This window comes from Indicator indicator, chromosome Z, assembly GCF_027791375.1.
Source record: "Indicator indicator isolate 239-I01 chromosome Z, UM_Iind_1.1, whole genome shotgun sequence".
Classification (NCBI taxonomy): Eukaryota; Metazoa; Chordata; class Aves; order Piciformes; family Indicatoridae; genus Indicator; species Indicator indicator.
In genome coordinates this window covers 33640953-33655828 of record NC_072053.1, presented here as the reverse complement: position 1 = coordinate 33655828, position 14876 = coordinate 33640953, and the positions used below count along the sequence as shown (strand labels likewise).

Here is a 14876-nt window from a genome sequence, read left to right as displayed (position 1 = left end):
CAGCTTATTAAACCATTTTGCTGCTTACATTTTCCATCCCTTGCTGTGGTCAGCAAAAAAATAACCCCTATGCCTGAGTCTCAGTTATCATAAATAATCTTTAAAAGCTCAAAAGTCAAACACTGCTATATCCTTTGAAGCCAAGATTGCTTGGTCCATTTTGATCTCTCAGACTTAGAGGACAACTTACACTGTACATTATATTTTGAGTACATTAGGAAAGGAGATCACATATGTGAAACAAAGGCTCGATCCCCTTCATACAGTCTACTCTGACATGTGAATTCATTAATTCAGCCCTTAATTCATGAGGTTTCTAACTTGCAAATTCTCCAATTCACAGTAACTTGTGAGCCTGTAAGTGAAATACCTACCTAGCTGATGATGAGAATGCTCATCCTTCGTTTCACATTGCACCTCACAGTATCACACTGGGAAGCATAAAAGCCTCAGCAATTTGGTTGTTGGAAATGCTTCAAAATGCTTTTCAGTAAACTGATATGTTTACTCTTTCCAACTTAGAAATTTCATCTATACCATCTCCATAAATTAGTGGAATCTGAAGGAACTGCCAGACTATCAATAGCAAGGATTATCACTGCAGGAGATAGCAAGCTGCAGGTGATAATTGCTGTGTAGTGACTTGTAACCCTTCCTGGGGGCTGTCTAGGTTGGTCTCACCATGACTTAATGGTGCTGCTACCAACACACATCAGGTCTTTGCACAAGTTGTGTGCCAGCCAAAATCTGAGCAACAGTTGAGTGAACAGCCACACATTATAGAAATAAAGGCTTAAATATGTTTCATGAAACAGAAGGAGGTATGATCAGGTATTAGTTTGGAGACTACCTTTGCAGAAAATATAAATTCTTTTTGCTATTTTAAAGATATTCTTTAACATGAAATGTGGTAAACGTAGTGTAGTAACAGCTTCTGTCACAGCATTGATATTTTACCAGTGAAAATTAAAATTACATGGAAACAGGTCACAAAAAAACTAGGGAAAGCAACGGAAAGGTGTACAACCTCTCAGAACAGAAAAAAGAGATATCACTGAAGGCAACTAAATACATAGAAGTTAATCCTCTGAGGCTCTGAGTAACAGTTTAAAAGGTGAGGGACAGTCTGAAGAGTGTATTACATATGCTTACCCTGCTTATATCCTGCTGCAACCACCTGCTATCAGCCACTGATGGATGAATGGAGGATAATGAAGCTTGGTCTGAAACAGGGCTCCAAAGCATATCCAACCAAACCACAGAGAATATACATTTGCACACTGCAGGAGAATTATTTCCTCCCAAACAATGTGTCTTCTTTTCCCTTCTTCAAGGGAATGAAGCAGGACAGAAAAAAAAAATTAAATAAAGGAATGGAAGTGGCAAAGGAGAGAGATATGTGAGGCTCTTAGGGAAAAAGACAAACAGCTGAACAGTCTTCCGGAGGGCTTTGGCTTCATTTCTACTTGTAGGAAAACATCAAAGGTGGAAAAGGCAAGCTAGATTTAAGAAAGTGCAATGAAGAATCAGCTGTATCATAAAGCAGGAATTTCTCATCATTTTTATATATATTTTCATTTTTCTTAAGTTTCTACTTTTTCAAGATATTAAGAATGCACAAATTGTATCAAGTCTGTCTCATCATGATTCTGTTTGTTAACAATTAGCAGAAGTCTGCTGAAGGAAAAATGGGAAAAGATGTGCAAAATTTTAGGATTTATAGGAGTTGATCCTGGACCCACAAAATAACCAATTAGATCCCTACTTTCTGGAGATGACAGCAGAACCAGAATTCTGGACAGACAACAGAAGTTTGAGACATTAGAGGGCTGGTGTGTTGAGCTCGAATCAGTTTGATGAGTAATACAGGAATGTTGCTTGGTCTTGTTTCTGCATGGCTCAGAGCCCACTTCAGAATGAAAAGTCTCTACTATGCTAATAAAGAAAAATTGAGAAGAAAGGGTACTCACCAGGCAAGGGATAAAAGTAAGCTTTTATTCATCATAGAATCATTAAATAACTCATACAGAAAGGGTCCTATGGAGGTCATCTGGTTGTTCCTCACCACTGCCACCAACATGGGGTCAGCTTCAAATTCCATCCAGTTTCAGGGATAGATCACATTACTTGGTGTCTTCTCCAAACAAGGACTGAACATCTCCAAGGACAGGGATGCTATAGCCTTGTCATTCACATATTTGCCAGATTTTGTGGTGTGATCTTTTCTTATATTGAATTGGAAGTCCATGTATTCCTTGTGTGCTTCTCATCTTTATGCACTTCTGAGAAGAGTCTAGCTTCCTCTTCTCTATGCTCTCACATTAGGTATCTGAAGACAGCAATTTCTCCTTTATTTTTCTTCTCCAGTATAAACTAACCCATTTCCTCAGCATGGCCTCATTTTCTCTCCTCCATGTGATCATCTTTATGGTGCTCCACTGGACTCACTTCAATTTGTCAATGCATTTCTTCTGCAGGGAAACCCAAGGTGTGATGCTGTGCTACAGTGTTGAACAGAGGGGAATATACACTTCCCACAGTGTGCTGACTACATTATCTCATATAAGTATGGACCACCCAACATGTGAGTGGTTGTCTTCACCAAGAGAGGACATGTCCAGCAGGACACCTACGTTTTTTTTTCCCCACAAAAATGCTATCTGTTCATAGCACAGCACGTACTCCTGCATAAAGCTATTCCACCCCAAGTGCAAGACTCTCTCTTTACCAAACTTCATGAAAGTTTTTTTCAACTAATTCCTTCAGCCTGTCAAGATCTCTGTGCCTGACAGCCCTGCACTCCAGGGGAACACCACTACCAACTTCCAGTTTGAAATACTAACAGTGAACAAGAATTAGGAATTTTGCTGTACTCTGTGAGGGTTTGGTTTCTTCACTGTGGTAGATTTCTGACTCCTTTCCTGAGTTCATGTTAAAGGCAAAAACTATTATATCAGTTGTACTTTTCCCCCTGTTCTTTACAGATACGTAAGAGCTTCTAGTAGAATTTGTCTTCTGGGCAAACAAGAAACCAAGAATCAAGATTTCCCACATAATGGATGTATTCTGGATGTCCCTGCTACCATGATTCATTGCAGCTCTTAAAGAAAAGTAATCTCTTTCAAGGAGGAAGGCAATGTTTTACTTTCTGCATTAAAAGTATATTCTGAACAAGGAATATTTGAACAACTGATTTATAATTTTGCCAACATTTCACATACAATTATTGTGAATGAGAGGATGGAAAAAGACTGAAAAAGATCCCCAACATATTTTAAGAGAAGAAATACTGAATTACTGAAGGAATGAGCTCACAGTTACCAACAGTTTAATAAACAAGGTAAGAAATACGTGCTAGGACCTTGAATCCATAAACCAGGCTCTGCTGCAGGATTGTTGTGTGCACTATGCCCAAGGACCCCAAGCCCCAGTTGCTGCTGGATCACAATGAGGATCCTCATCAGGATAGAACACAGGCACTGAACGTTTATAATAATACTGAAGCCGTGAAAGCAGTTTTTCCACCACGTGAGGGTATTTTTCAGACAAATCATTTTTCTCTTCAGGATCATGAACAATATCAAATAGCCAAAGTCTCTTTGTTGGTGGATCAGATGATTGAATCTTTGACTCATTGAACAAAGATGGTGGAGGGAACCAGTGACTGCAGCCTGCAGAAACGGGAAAAGACCAAGGGTTAATTCTCAGATAGGGAGCAGCAGTGTGGAGACATAGAGTTACTGAACTAGGTCCATTGACAAGCCACTGGCCAGTGATGGTTTCTGCTAACTGTACCCTAGCAACAGTCTCTCTAATTCAGGTGTACCTATACAGGAATCCTATTTATATAAAAAAAAAGCTGCACCACTGGGATTTATACTTTCGTGTTATTTAATATTATATATACATTAATTTAGTGGATTTTCTTCCTGGATTCAATGATTCTTAGGGGTCCCTTCCAACTTGAGATATTCTATGATACTATAATTTTTTTCACTATTGTGAAAAACATTTGTGTATCAAATATTCACAAAATGGAACAATATGTTGTTTGGAAGTGGCTTTTCTAGATTTTTCAATGTGATCAAAACCCAAAAAAAGTTAGCAGAGTAACTAAAAAAAAAATGAAAACATATTAAACAGAACAAAACCGTGTTTGGAGCACACAAAGGAGTTATTTCCTTACCTGGATAGCCAGTCAGTAACTTCCATTTTCCACGACGGACTGCTGCATGCATGGATATATTGAAAAGTTTATCATCCCATGGAGAAGAACTGCTCTGCGGTACATGTGCCCCGTTGTCAATGCCAAGACCTGAATGAAACAGTAAATAAAGTTAGGTGCATTCTATATGTATGAAGCAATGTTTAAAATTCTGTTGGAAAACAAAGCAGTATCATCCTTTTTTTGTTTGTTTGTAATGTATTGGATAAAGAATTTGTTATAAATATGTGTGCAAAGATCTGTGCTGTGAGATACCGGTTGTATGTAACTTGTAACTTTGAACTGCACCCCAAAACATTGCCCGTGCAGAATACCACATCTGGATAACTGTACTATTTTCATATACAGATATTATATGTGTGCCTCACATGCCTATATTAAGATTTCTCATGATTGCAATTCCTAAATTGTCCCAGTCAAGTGTCTGTATCTTTTGCCAGTTAGGAATATAGGACTGAAAGATCTCCTGACTCAATGTTACTGCCATTATTTCTCTAAGATTGCTCCAAAGACCAACTCCCTGGTCCTGACTTGTATCCACATAGGGAGAGCTGCATCTCTGGACTGGTTAACTACATTCACACAGATGCACATCTGAACAGCGAGATACTTTCATGGTATGAAACAGCATGAAGCATGTCTTCATACTGTCGTTGACAGAGCTGCGTATGACATGGTCCCATATCCAGATACTGCAGAAAACCATTCCCAGGTAAATAAGGCTATAAAAGGGGACTAGTTAATTAAAGTAGGCATATATAGCTCATCTTAGATCATGAAGCACTGAAGCTGGCAGTGAAAAACAACAAGCCTCTGTAAAAACAAGGAAAACTGTATAAATACCTTCCAGAAGACTCTTTTCTGGAAGATAAATCCCCCCACAGATATGCAGTGTCAATAGCAGATACAGTTTAAAGATTAATATTGCTTACTTTTCAACATCATTATGCTATGCATTGGTCTGGCATGCTCTTTGCTACTGGGAATACTCACCTTTGCCATCCACTTTCTTAAACAGCACAATGAAAGACATTAATTGGATGAAAAAGCAAAGCAGGTTTTTTTGAACATTACATCTCAAAATTACAATATTAAGATTTTTTATAAAGGAAAAATTATATGAGTTTGCATTCCTGAGTTTAAAGTTTAGCATGGTGTGGTAGTTTTAGGCTGTACTTTTTAAAATTTTTCCACAGATCTTGAACAGAAGGTGATAGAATGTAAATAAATCACCATTGGGTGTAAAAAGGAAAAAATGATAAGTTCTAAACAATTCCATTGGAGAGACAATGAACATAAGGCTGGTAACGTAAGCTATTTTTCTCTTTTCAGCTTCCCTGCTCTGGGAGACACTAACTTGTTCTTCTGGCTGGCTTTGCTGACCTTGGCTCTGTTCTTTGTTTTGGCTGAGTATCCCAACAAAATAACTCTCTGCACTTTTCTATTGTACCTTTGTCTCCAAGAGGGTAAGGAGGGGAGCAAGGAAGGGGAAGCTATTAGCAGCTCCCCTGGTTTTTGGCCAGGGGGTTTCTTGATCTGTTTATAAATTGTAAATACCTATAAATGTATGTAAATATTGTATATTTTGTATATATTCATTGCATTTCATTGTAGATTGTAGTTTTGCTTGTAAATACAGCTTCATTTGCTTCCAACCGGCCAGGTCAGGCAATTTCATGCTGGTGGGAATTTTCAACCCACCACACATGGAGAATATGCTTCTGATCACTGAGCTACAGTATATGAAGCCATAGAAATTATGCAAGATAAATTATTTAAAATACTTTAAATAAAGAGTATCAAACATTGTAATTTTAGACACATGTTGCAAGATATCATTAGATTGCTATGAGACTGAAAATAAGATTAAAGAAAGTAAGATAAATTTAAAAACCTTGTATTTGGTTCAGGTAATAAAACTAAACTCCTAAACTAAGAAATGCTTTTATTAGAGCTTGCAATTGAAGTTGTTTGGATATTATCTTTCAGCAAAATCACTTTAAGAGAAAAAGTTAAATTCCCTTAGCTTGAGCTGTTATAAACAGAACTCTGTCTGCTGTGTTAACTCACCCATTACAAGTACTTGTTTTGGCCAGAGAAATGTATTCTCTATTATTCAGACAGGTGCATTGCTTTCCAGGCAGTACAGGACAACTTCTATCAGATATATCAGCCATGGAAAACAGACTAATGAATGTCTGAATGCTTTCCACACTGGACATTTATAAGACTGTTTATTAAATTGTGTAAGCAGATAACAGAGCTATGATAAAAAAAAAATATTGCTTGATATGACTTTATTCATCACCTCATGACTTTCACCTTAAGCTTGGACGTAGCTCCCCAGCATTTACCTGACTTTCTCCTCCTCAGCTCAGCTGCTAAATTTTCTACCTCTGTCTCTTCATTCTTCAGTTAGTGCAAGTGAAATGCAAAACGCCTGGGTGGCCTTGTCCCTTGCCATACGAATTTTACAGGGATACCTTCCCCAGTTCAGCAAACTAAAAAAAAGTCACAGCTTTCTTGTTTTCTTTGCAAGATAAAATGTTCATGCCCATAGCATCTAAGCAGTTTTTCTCTGCATCTTTTCTAGATTGTTGGGATTTCTCTCTTTTGTTCCATAATGCTTCAAAAGAAGTATGACCAGCAGGATGAGGGAGGTGATTCTCCCCATCTACTCTGCTCTCATGAGACCCCATCTGGAGTACCGCGTTCAGCTCTGGGGCCCTGAGGAAGACACTGAACTGCTGGAGTAGATCCAGAAGATGGCCATGAAGATTATCAGGGAGCTGGAGCAACCCCACTTTAGGGACAGGCTGTGGGAGTTGGAGCTGTTCAGCCTAGAAAAAAGAAGGCTCTGAGGAGACCTTATAGCAGCCTTCCAGTACCTGAAAGGGGCCTACAGGGAAGCTGGGGAAGGACTTTTTACAAGGGCTTGTAATGATAGGATGAGAGGGAATGGATTGAAGCTTGAGTAGGGTAGATTTAGACTGAGTATTAGGAAGAAAGTCTTTACAGTGTAGAGATACTGGAACAGGTTATTCAGGGAGGTCATGGATGCCACCTCACTGGAAGTGTTCAAGGTCAGTTTGAATGGGGCCTTGAGCAACCTGGTCCACGCCAATGCCAGGGGGTTGGAAGTAGATGATCCTTAAGGTCCCTTCCAACTCCAACTGTTCTGTGAATCTATGAACAGCCAGTAACAACAACCCAGTGGACTAATTCAGCAGCCAGAGGACGATGCCTTTTATTGATCTGTGTAATCAAGTCTGCCTTCACAGGCCTTCATACTATCCTTATAGATTCAAATACAAAAAAATGTTATACTTTTCTTGTGCAAAGAGGTCAAACGTTTTATTTTCTTCTGTTTGACTATCACTGTAGCAGTGACTAACTAAATACTAAAGCTTTGTTTCTATCTTAAAAGAAAAATTCCACAGCCTTTGCCATGAATTTTCTTATTTTTCAAACAAAAGCCACTGTTTCCTGAAGCCCAGATTCAGAGCCTCACCAGATGCTATATTTCTTTTAAAGTACTCTCTTAGGAAATTATGCAACTTTTATTAGTTAAGAAAGCAGTGAAATTTAATTCAGATATTTATTTTCAAATATTTAATGCTTCAATGAATTTATTTAAATATTTTAGTGGTTTGTTTGGAGTTGTATTTCACCTAAAAATATTCAAACAGCATTTTTATCTCTACAGAAAAAACCCAAGTAATTTAGAAAACGGTGCCCTTAGATTTTATATCACATTTCAAGATCATGCTTAAATCTTACCAGCCTGAAAAATGGTTTCATGATCAGACTTTAAAAGGAACTGAGAGGGCCAATTCCCAAAAAAGTAGTTTATTATCTTAAATACTTCAAAAGCTGGGCCCTTTGGCCCTTACAAAAGCTTCAGCTTATTTATTTCCATTACCATACACTGTCACGTGGCAATGGATCCAAACCCCCTGCCCCCGTGGAAGAGGTTGAAGATGAGGAAGCCTGGGAAGAGGGGTAAGGAGGAAGGCACCTCCCCCTTTCAAGGCCATGTCAGCTGACACCTGGGCTCCGTCCCCCAAGGCACACATCAGGGCAGAACCCCAGGCCAGCACAATACAGAACCTGATGCTGGTCAGCTTCTTGCCCTTTTTTGGGCACGTGGAAACATGATCTGTGGCATGTGTGACACAGGACATTTGGCCCATGAGCTGATACAAAATGGGTTTGCTAGAGAGCACTGAGGGCTCTTCCTGGGAATTTCTCCCCCCACACATGTGGACTACACTCTGCAGTCAAGAAGGATTCCTTGAGAAACAGAGACACTAGGAGGACTGCACACAACTGGATCCAGGGTTGTGAGTATATTTGGCACATGACTGAGTCTCCCAGGAATACATTCTTTTATTGGTAAGGGGCAATATACTGCTCTTGGGCTGTATAATTTTCCAAATACTGGTCTTCAACCATTTGTACCCATTCCTGTACTCTGGAGATATTGTGCAAGCAAGGAACGAACCTGTAAATAACATTTTATAAATTTGTATGTAAGTTACGCAGGTGGTGAGACTTCTAAAGTAATAAAATAAATTATATTATGTCTATTTCCCACCTACATCCCTTTATCCATAACATGTCACTATAAACATATACATATTCCAAATCAGGATGTAAAAGCCTGTATTTACAATAGCTAAATTGTATCTTCACAGGATCAGATTTCACCTGCACAACTGGGCAATGATGTCCAGGGGTGGAAAACAGGAACATTTATTCACATTTCTTCCCTGGTAATCAATATGTGCTTGAGAATGAATCATCTATTTCTCGGCCCACACTAGCCTAGAATCATAGAATCGTTTGGGCTGGAAGGGACTTGAAAGTTCAGCTAGTTCCAACCCCCCTGACAGGGGCAAGGACACCTTCCCCTAGGCCAGGTTGCTCAAGGCCCCAAACAACCTAGTATCGAACACTTCCAAGAAGGGCACATCTACAAATTCCCTTGGCAACCTGTTGTAGCACCTCAGCACCCTCCCTGTAAAGAATTTCTTCCTAATATCTATTCTAAATCTACCCTCTTCCAGCTTAAAGCCATTCCCATTCATCCTATCACTACAAGCCCTTCTAAAGAGTCCTTCCCCAGCTTTCTTGTAGGTCCATTTTGGGTACTGGAATGCTGCTATGAGGTCTCCCCAGATCCTTCTCACCTACAGCCTGAACAGTCCCAAATCCTACAGCCTGTCCCCAAAGGGGAGGTGCTCCAGCCCTCTGATCACCTTCATTGCCCTCTTCTAGACCTGCTCTAGCAGTTTGTTGACTTTCTTATGCTGAGGGACTGGATGCGGTATTCCCTGTGGGGTCTCACAAGAGCAGCATAGAGGGGGAGAATCACCTCCCTCATCCTGCTGGTCACACTTCTGATGGAGCCCAGAATACAGCTGGCTTTCTGGGCCACAAGCTCACATTGCCAGCTTAAGCTGAGTTTTTTGTCAGCTGACACTACCAAGTCCTTCTCCTCAAGGCTCCTCTAATGCCATTCTCTGTCCAGCCTGTATTGAACCGACCCAGGTGCAGATCTTGCACCTTGAACTTCATGAGGTTGGCGTGGTGTCATGGGTTGAGTTGAATCTCTCAAAGAATATTCAATACCATGCTGACATCATGTCAGCTTCAAAACAAAATTGCTGGTTGAAGCAAAGTATTATGGGTCTGGAAGTTCAGATTGTAACATGAGAGGCTTCCTGTTCCATTTGCTGCTTCTGGTTTCTGGTTTTGGGGTACTGGTCTTTTCTGCTGGGCTGGCTGCAGGCTTGTGGGGAGAGAGAGTTGTTTTATTGCTGGCTTCTGCTGCTGTGTCTGCTTTTGCTGTGCTTTTCTGCAAAACAAGCTAAGATAATGTCCATTTCACCACAGATGACATCAGTTGCTCTTCCCATATCCACTGGTGCTATAGATCCATCATAAAAGGCCACCAAACTCACCAGGCATGATTTGCCCTTGGTGAAGACATGTTGGTTATCACCAATCTTCTTCACTTTGCATATGTCTTAGTAGAGCCTTCAGGATGATCTCCTCCAGGATCTTGCCAGGCAGAGGTGAGATTGACAGGCCCACAGGTTCTGGGGTCTTCCTTTTGTCTCTTTTTGAAGATGAGAGTTATGTTTCCCCTTTTCCAGTCACCAGCAACTTCACCAAACTGCCAGGACCTTTCAAATATGAGGGATGGTGGCCTGGCAACTTGATCGGCCAATTCCCTCAGGACCTGCAGATGGATCTTATGCACTTTGGATGAACTTGTGCACTTTGAGGGTCTTTAGATGGTCTCAAACTGATCTTCACTTATAGTGGGCAGATATTCCTCCTTCCAGTCCCTGTCTTTACCTTCTGGAACTTGGGTGGTGTGGCTAAAGCCCTTCCTGGTGAAGACTGAGGCAAAAAAGTCAGTACGTACCTCAGCCTTCTCTGTATCCCTCATGACCAAGTCTCCGTTTTCCTTCCAGAGAGGCCTCACATCTTTCCTACCCTTCCTTTTGTCACTGATACACCTGTCCTTGAATGCAGCTTTCTTGGGCCCCTCTTCCCTCTAGGGCTTTATCCCATGACACCCTGCCAAGCAGATCCCCAAAGAGAATGAAATCTGCTCTCTTGAGGTCTGAAGTAGTGGACTAGTTACATATTGGAAGTTTACCTAAAACACCTGCCCTGCTAATTTATCTGACCACTAGGAAAATTGTCCAAAAATCCATTTATTTTCTGTGTAACTCAAAACCATTTCAATTTTTCTACTACCACTGTACACCAAAATAACTTTGTGACCCTTTGCTGTGTGTAATGCTATATGGTGAAAAAGCCCAAACGCACCCAAGAAGAATTGATCCAGTTTTATTACATTTTACAGCTTTAGATGTCTATCTAGCTCTACATGTCTAGCTTTAGAAAGTTCTCTACTACTCTTCCTATATGGGACCTAGAAATCAAACTTTTTTATTTTCCTAAGTCTTACAATGTTCCTGACAGGTTTCACTGATATTCTCTGAAATATTTAATATTCAATCAACAGAAAATACTAAAAAAAATAGTATTTTTGTAATGCAAGCAAAATAAAAAAAAATAGAAAAGACAGCAAGAGGCCACTGCAGCATAGTACTTGGCAGGTAGGCTGGAAATTTCAGATCTGTCAGCATCTTTGTAAATATTTCCTATGATCTGTTTCCATGTTTTGCTTTCTACTTTGAAAAACATTTTTAAAGTACTACATACACAGAATTTGAAAAGAAAAAATATTTAAGGATAGTAAGTAAATTTGCAAGTTTAAAATGAAATTTAAAATCTGAACTCTTTTTTTGAAATAAATGCTTGGGTTTTTAGATCAGTCTAAAACATAGATTTATGGAAAGATTTTCTTAAATATAATAAATATCTTTAAAAGGATGTTTATTTCGCCTTGACTATCTAATTTTTAATCATAAAAAGGAAGAAGATAAACTAAAGATATAGGGGGGGATATCTCTCTACAATATACAATCTGCACAGATCTAATAAGCACTAATCAATTACTCTTTTGATTCCTCTTGATTTCTTCTTTACTTCAATGAGACAAACTCAAGCAATTGGTAGAAACCCAAAATGTGGAGATATAAATAAACACCACATCTGAAAATATTCTGACTTCAGTCTGTGATTAAGATGATGAAAATGCTCCATGTCAAGAAGTTTTCTTGGTTGGTAAGACCACACAGTTCTCTCTAACATGCCATTTAGTGAGGTCCTGACCACTTATGAGAGTCCAAAATATGAGAGTCCAAAACAATATTGCTTGAAGCGCTCTGTATTTCGGTACACTGTGCTCTACAACTCTAGTGAGCAGAGAGGCAGTGTTGGGTACAGGAGAGTAATTTTGGAGAAAGATAGAAGAATATTTATTTACTTTTTATTTGGGAGATAGAGCCCAAAGAGTTAATCAAAACAGCCTAAGTATCAGACTGACTATATCTCTACATTTTTTCAATTTTCTGCACAGTAATAAAAACATTCTTTTATAAGAAGCCATATATAATCAGTGCCCTTTATGGACAACAGAAGCAAATTAAGTTTCTACCTTTATTTCTTTATCTGCAAAACAAGGATGTTAGAAAGTATCTACTCTTTGTACTATATCTCCTAAAAACAAAAGTGAAAACTATCAGCATTCTCCACAGTTAAAATTCTATTTATGATAATGTAATTCAGCAGCTGATTCAGTCATATGACAAGGAAAATATAATAACAAAAAGCTTCAAGCTTAATTGAACTTAATTGAGATTTTCCCTATTCCTCCTTTTTTTGTTAATGAATTTATAGAAACATTTTTTATTACCCTTAATGGCTGTAGCTAGGTTGAGCTCTAGCTGTGCTTTGGCTCTCCTCATTTTCTCCCTGCATAGCTTCACTACATCTTTATAGTCCTGATGAGAGACCTGTCCCCTCTTCCAAAGGCCATGGACTCTCCTTGTGTTCTTGAGGTCCAGCCAAAGTTTCCTATCAGCCAAGCCAGACACCTTTCCCACTGACTCATTTTTCAGCACACAGGGACAGCCTGCTCCTGAGCCTTTAAGACTTGCCTCTTGAAGTATGTCCAGCCTTCCTGGACTGCTGTATCCTTCAGGGTGGTCTCCCAAGCGACTTTGTCAATCAGTCTCCTGAACAGGCGAAGGTTTTCCCTATGGAAGTTCAAGGTGGCAGTTTTACTAACCCCTGTCCTTGTTTCCCCAAGGAGAGAGAACTCAATCATCTGATGATCTCTGAGCCCTAGACACTCTCCAACCTTTATTTCCCCCACAAGTTCTTCTCTGTTCACAAGAAGCCCTCATAAGGGCACCTTCCCTCGCTGGCTCCCTCACCATTTGTGTCAGGAAGTTATCCTCCACACGCTCCAGGAACCTCTAGAACTGTTGTCTCCCTGCTGTATTGTATTCCCAGCAGATATCCAGGAAGTTGAAGTCACCCATGAGAACAAGGGGAAGTGATTGTGAAACCTCTCTCAATTGCTTATAAAAAATTTGATCTACCTCTTCATCCTGGGGGGATTGGGAAGGGACTCGCTTGCCTCTCCTGCCTCGCTGGAGAGGGACCTGCCTCCATTCTTCCTCATCTCCTAGGTTTCTTCCTAGGTGATAAGAAGGCATGGGATGCCCTGGTTCTTGTGCCACCCACACCTGCTGACCCTCCCGCAGGGATGGCAGAGTCTGACTCCCCAAGCCTATCTCCTCTTCATATCCCCTTATAGTCCTTAGCTTCACAACTCCTTCCTTCAGCTCAGCCCCCAGGGTGAGCAGATCATTCACCTGCTGACATCTAATACATGTGCTGTCTCTGCAACCCTCCACTGCAAGTGCCAGGATCCAGCACTCACCACAGCCAGGGGCCTGGACACCTACATGTCTGCTCAGAACCTCCGCCTGGGTACCCACAGTCCTACTGACAGCAGCCCTCAGCCCGGGTGTACCCATGGATGGGTCTCTATCACTGACTGACTTCACAGGCTGCTGGGACACACCTGGATGACTTCAACCTTGCTTGCTGAATGACCTTGCTCAGTGTACAGGGATCACAGATCCCAACCAGCTGCGAACAGCTGTGGTACCCCCTGGGGCAGCCACAATCACTGTTTGACCACCCCGTGCTGTGCTCCCAGACACTTCTTATCACCTAATCCATGACGGGTGGTACTGGTTCCGCCCACAGGGGTGGGTGGTGGGCAGTGCTGATCTCTGCAGGAGATGGCCCTTTGGTGTGTTAATGCATCGTTTAGATTTACCAGAAGGTGCTGGTTCCGCCCATTCTAGCTCAGCAGCCTGCCTACAAGCTGCCAGCTCCGGCACAGTAAAGCTGCTTTTCCCGGCTTCCAAGAGCCGTAAGAGGAGCTTTTCATTGGCTCTTTCAGCTACAGATTCTCTGCCCAGCACAGCCTTACCTGCACTGAAGCTGATCTCTGCAGCAAATGGCAATTACAGTAGACTGAATACAGTATGACTGAAAAGATTCATCAATTAGTTACAAAGTTGGGTGACATGCATTAAAATCCTCTGCTAGATATACATTCTGCTTAATTAAATCCATATGTTCTATGGAACTCCAGGGACCAGGCTGATTCCATCCCCTCCATGACCAAAGTTAGGTGCTTCCCATCTTATCCGATGTTGAGCCAAATGTAATCAAAAAATCAAAACCTTATTGTTTTCATTGATAAAGGACATCAATGTAATACAAAGGCCAAATATTTTGAGCATTTACTATTCAGAGATCATTAATTACCTTGAGTGAAACCACATAATCTTGGTAATTGTTAGTATATTAAGTGTGACTACAGTCTCTAACTGGCCTGACTAACCATCACCTACGATAGAGAGTGGCACTACTATACAGCACATACCCAAACATGCTGAAGCACTGGATGAGACATAAATTCTTTACCCAGGAAATTTATTGTCTGCTTTTGGTAGTAACACAGTAACAGTCCTGTTCTAACTGGAATAGACCATGCTCTGTGAACAAATATAATATTGCTATATCCTCAAATTCAGTTATGTGCCTTTTTTTTTTTTCAATCTGATGTTTTGAGGAAAATCTCCATATTAGTCTATTGCTTTGCAAAATCTTTTAAGTGTCTCAGCTTGTTGCTGTCAAA

General features: G+C 40.4%; 1 protein-coding gene across 1 annotated transcript in view; it reads right to left on the bottom strand.

Moving 5' to 3' along the window:
• Window positions 1-3405: 3405 nt before the first annotated feature.
• Window positions 3406-14876, bottom strand: part of ARSB (arylsulfatase B) — an 81993-nt gene continuing 70522 nt past the window's right edge. Inside the window, exons 7-8 of the mRNA XM_054397557.1 lie at window positions 4187-4315; window positions 3406-3671 (exon numbers count right to left, since the gene is read on the bottom strand). Of these exons, the coding sequence (XP_054253532.1) occupies window positions 3406-3671; window positions 4187-4315 (395 nt within the window). The remainder of the gene's footprint in view (window positions 3672-4186; window positions 4316-14876) is intronic.